Genomic DNA, 3,405 nt, shown 5'->3' with positions numbered 1-3,405 from the left:
CAGGACTCTTGATTTTCCCCTGTGCTGGAACCTCAGTGTCCATGGGTGGACTCCAATTGTCTATTAGTGGCTCTCTGGCCTTGATGAGACCCTGAATGTCTGGGATTTACCTACTGATTGGCCATAAATAGATTCATATTGGTTTCTGAATTAGATTCAGACTATCCATGGGTTGATTCTGACTGTCTCTCTGAATCTTCTGATTGTCCTTCACTGTCATGGGCTTGACCAGTAGTGGATCTCTGATGTTTTCTTGTTGTGGATCTAATGTGTATAGAAGATGATTGCCTGTGAGAGGACCCAGATTGTCTATAAATAGACTCATGCCTTTATTTTGTGTTGGACCTAAATTCTTCATCGGCAGACCCAGCTTGCCTATGAGTAGATATCCATGCCTGATAGAACTCTGGACTGTATCCTAATTTCCCATGACTGGAGTCTTGTGCTAGCTCAGACTCCTTATCATCATGGGAAGGAAAAGACTTTCTTTTCCTGTCTCCCGATTGTCCTTCACTGTCACTGGACTGGCTGTAACTGGATCCGCCTTATTTGCTTATCCTGGAACCAGACTGAGTAAATGATGATTGTGTGTGAGTAAATCCTGAGTGCCCACAGCTGTCTTTTGTTTGTGGTTAAATTGTAAATTGTATAATTGGTGCTGGATCTTGGCTGTCCATGGGTAGGTCCAGACTGTGTGTGTCTGTTCTTGATAATACTCCGAATATCTAGACCTTTCTTCTGAGTTTCTGTGTGTCAGCTGTCCATAATCATACTCAGACTGTCCATGGATTGATAATGGCTTTCTACACAAGTCTCTTGATGTATGTCACTATCACTACTATAATTGGATCCTCAATGTCTGTTTATACTTGAGCCAGGCTTTGTAGATGCAGATTGTCTGTGACCATATCTGGAATATCTAGAGTGATTTCCTGGTTATCCATAACCATATACATGTCTTCCTGTTATACTGGACGGGGATTCTCCTTGAATGGACCCAGAGTGTCCATAAATTGCTATCTGGCCATGTTGACATCCTGAATATCTAGAGCTGTCTTCTGACTCCCCATGGCTAGAACCCTGTCTTTTTCTTATGCTAGACCATGATTGCTTATGACCATACTGAGACTGACCATGGGTGAAAGCTGACTGTATATCTCAAGCTCCTGATTGTCCTTTAATATCAGTAGATTGACTATAACTGGATGCTTGTTTTCTGTTTTTACTGATAACATATTCTGTGGATATTAACTGAATGTCCATTTCTATCTCCTGACTATCTATAGCTAGATTCTTGTCTCTCTTTTCTGCTGGACTCAGACTTTTCATGGATTAATGCTGATCCTCTATCTGAGTCTCTTGATTGTCCTTTGTCAGCCTGACTATAACTGTGCTGGTGATGATTGTTTATGAGTAGGCTCCAAGCATTCAGGGTTATCTTCCAAGTGTTCATGGTAGATGTATGTCTTCCTGTTTTATTGGACTCGGCTTCTCCATGACTAGACCCAAACTGTTTGTGAATTTATATCTGGCCATGGTAAGACACAGATTGTCTAGAGGTGTCTCCTGTCTGTTCATGGCTGGCTGTCTGTTTTTATTGTTGGATCCTGATCATCTATGTTTAGAGTTAGACTAACCGTTACTGGATGTTTGTCTCTGACAAGACCTAGAATTTAGAGTTTATAGAACTATCTCTTAAGTTTCTACAACTGCATCTTTCTTTTTCTCTTATGCTAGATCCTGACTGTCTTTATCCATACTCAGACTGTCCATGAGTTGATTCTGACTCTTTCTCTGTGTCTCCAATTGTATTTTATTATCACTGGCCTGATTTTAACTTCATCTTTGATGTCTGCTTACAGTGAGTCCAGAATGTGTTAATAATGCTTGTCTGTGAATTGACCCTGAAGGTCTTTTGATTATCCATAAGTGAACCCATTTCTTTCCTTTGTGTTGAACACAGATTCTTTATTGGAAGACTCAGGTTGCCTGTGAGTAGATGCTTATCCTTGATGAGTTACTGGCATAGCTTTTGACTGTCCATGGCTAGAGCCATCTCTTTTTCTTGTGCTGTGCATGCCCACACAGAACTTGACCATAGGAGAAGGGTGACTGTCTATCTCAATCTCCTGATTGTGCTTCTTCACTGGACTGAGTAAAATTAGATCTCTGCTGTCTGTTTATACTAGATCTAGACTGTACAGGTAATAATTGTCTGTAGGAAGATAATGAATGTCCAGAGCTCTCTCCTGACTAACTGTGGCTGGATCTATGTCTTATTGTATTGGGCCTAGATTCTCCATATGAGGACCTAGACTGTCCATAGGTACATATCTGTCCCCAGTGTCTACTGCTATCTTGTGATTGTGGCTAGAGCCTTGTTTTTTTATTTTGTCAGATTTCTGTTGTTTATGTCCATACCCAGGCTGTTCGTGGTTGATGCTGACTGTCTATCTGAATTTTATGATTGTCATTCACTATCATTAGGTTGACTATACCTGGTTACCTTTGTCCACTTTATAGACTCCAGGTTCTATAGGTAATGATTGGCTATGAGTTGATTCTGAATTTCTGGCACTCTTTCCTGACTGTCCATGATTGGATGCATGTAAATTGTCAATGACTGGTTATCTGGCCATGCTGAGATCCTGACTATCTAGAGCTATTTCCTATTTGACAATGGCTAGGGTTTTGTTTTCCTCTTGTGTTAGATACATATTGCCTATTCTTCTGAATCTCCTGATTGTCACTCACTGTCACTGGATTGACTATAGCCAGACCTACTGGCATATAGGTGGCATATCAAAGGACTAGACTGAAACTCTCTAGGGAAGAATGTATAGATACAAAAGGAAAAACGCAATGGGTAGAACTGTGGAGCCCTTTCAACCTTTAGAAGTCGAGAAGAGGAGACAGAGCCAGCCAAGCAGACCCAGAAGTAGTGGCCAGTGAGGTAAGAGGAAATCCAGGAAAATATGGTGTCATAGAAGCCAAGAGAAGGAGGGAAAGGTTAACTAAATGCTAAATGCTGCCAAGATATCAAGCAATTGAAATTACCACTGAATTTGGCAATATGGATGTAATCTAGCTGCCTCTTTGGCATTTCAAGATGTTTATAGCCATTTAAAACTTAACAAAAACAGAACTCCTGATTTCTCTTTCATCAAACTATACTGTACCCATTTTTCTTCACCTAAATAACCATAAAAAGTATCATCATCTATCCACTTGGTCAGACTAAAATATTAGGTGTCATCCTTCATTCCTCTTTCTCTCATCTTCTATGTATAATCCATCAGCAAGTCCTACCAGTTTTCTCTTCAAAATATTCTCAATCATTTTGATTTCCATCTTTATTGCTACCAACCTAGTCCATGCCACCATCATCTCAGCTATTCTATTGCA

The 3,405-nt window shown here is 40.3% G+C and overlaps 1 protein-coding gene across 1 annotated transcript in view; it reads right to left on the bottom strand.

The window, feature by feature from the left end:
• Nucleotides 1-161: 161 nt before the first annotated feature.
• Nucleotides 162-3,405, bottom strand: part of LOC105821746 (filaggrin-2-like) — a 123,146-nt gene continuing 119,902 nt past the window's right edge. The window contains 2 exon segments of the mRNA XM_012658508.1: nucleotides 162-288; nucleotides 376-569. Of these exon segments, the coding sequence (XP_012513962.1) occupies nucleotides 162-288; nucleotides 376-569 (321 nt within the window).

Source organism: Propithecus coquereli, unplaced genomic scaffold (genome assembly GCF_000956105.1).
Source record: "Propithecus coquereli isolate 6110/MARCELLA unplaced genomic scaffold, Pcoq_1.0 Scaffold59, whole genome shotgun sequence".
Lineage (NCBI taxonomy): Eukaryota > Metazoa > Chordata > Mammalia > Primates > Indriidae > Propithecus > Propithecus coquereli.
This window is presented reverse-complemented; position numbering and strand designations above follow the sequence as displayed.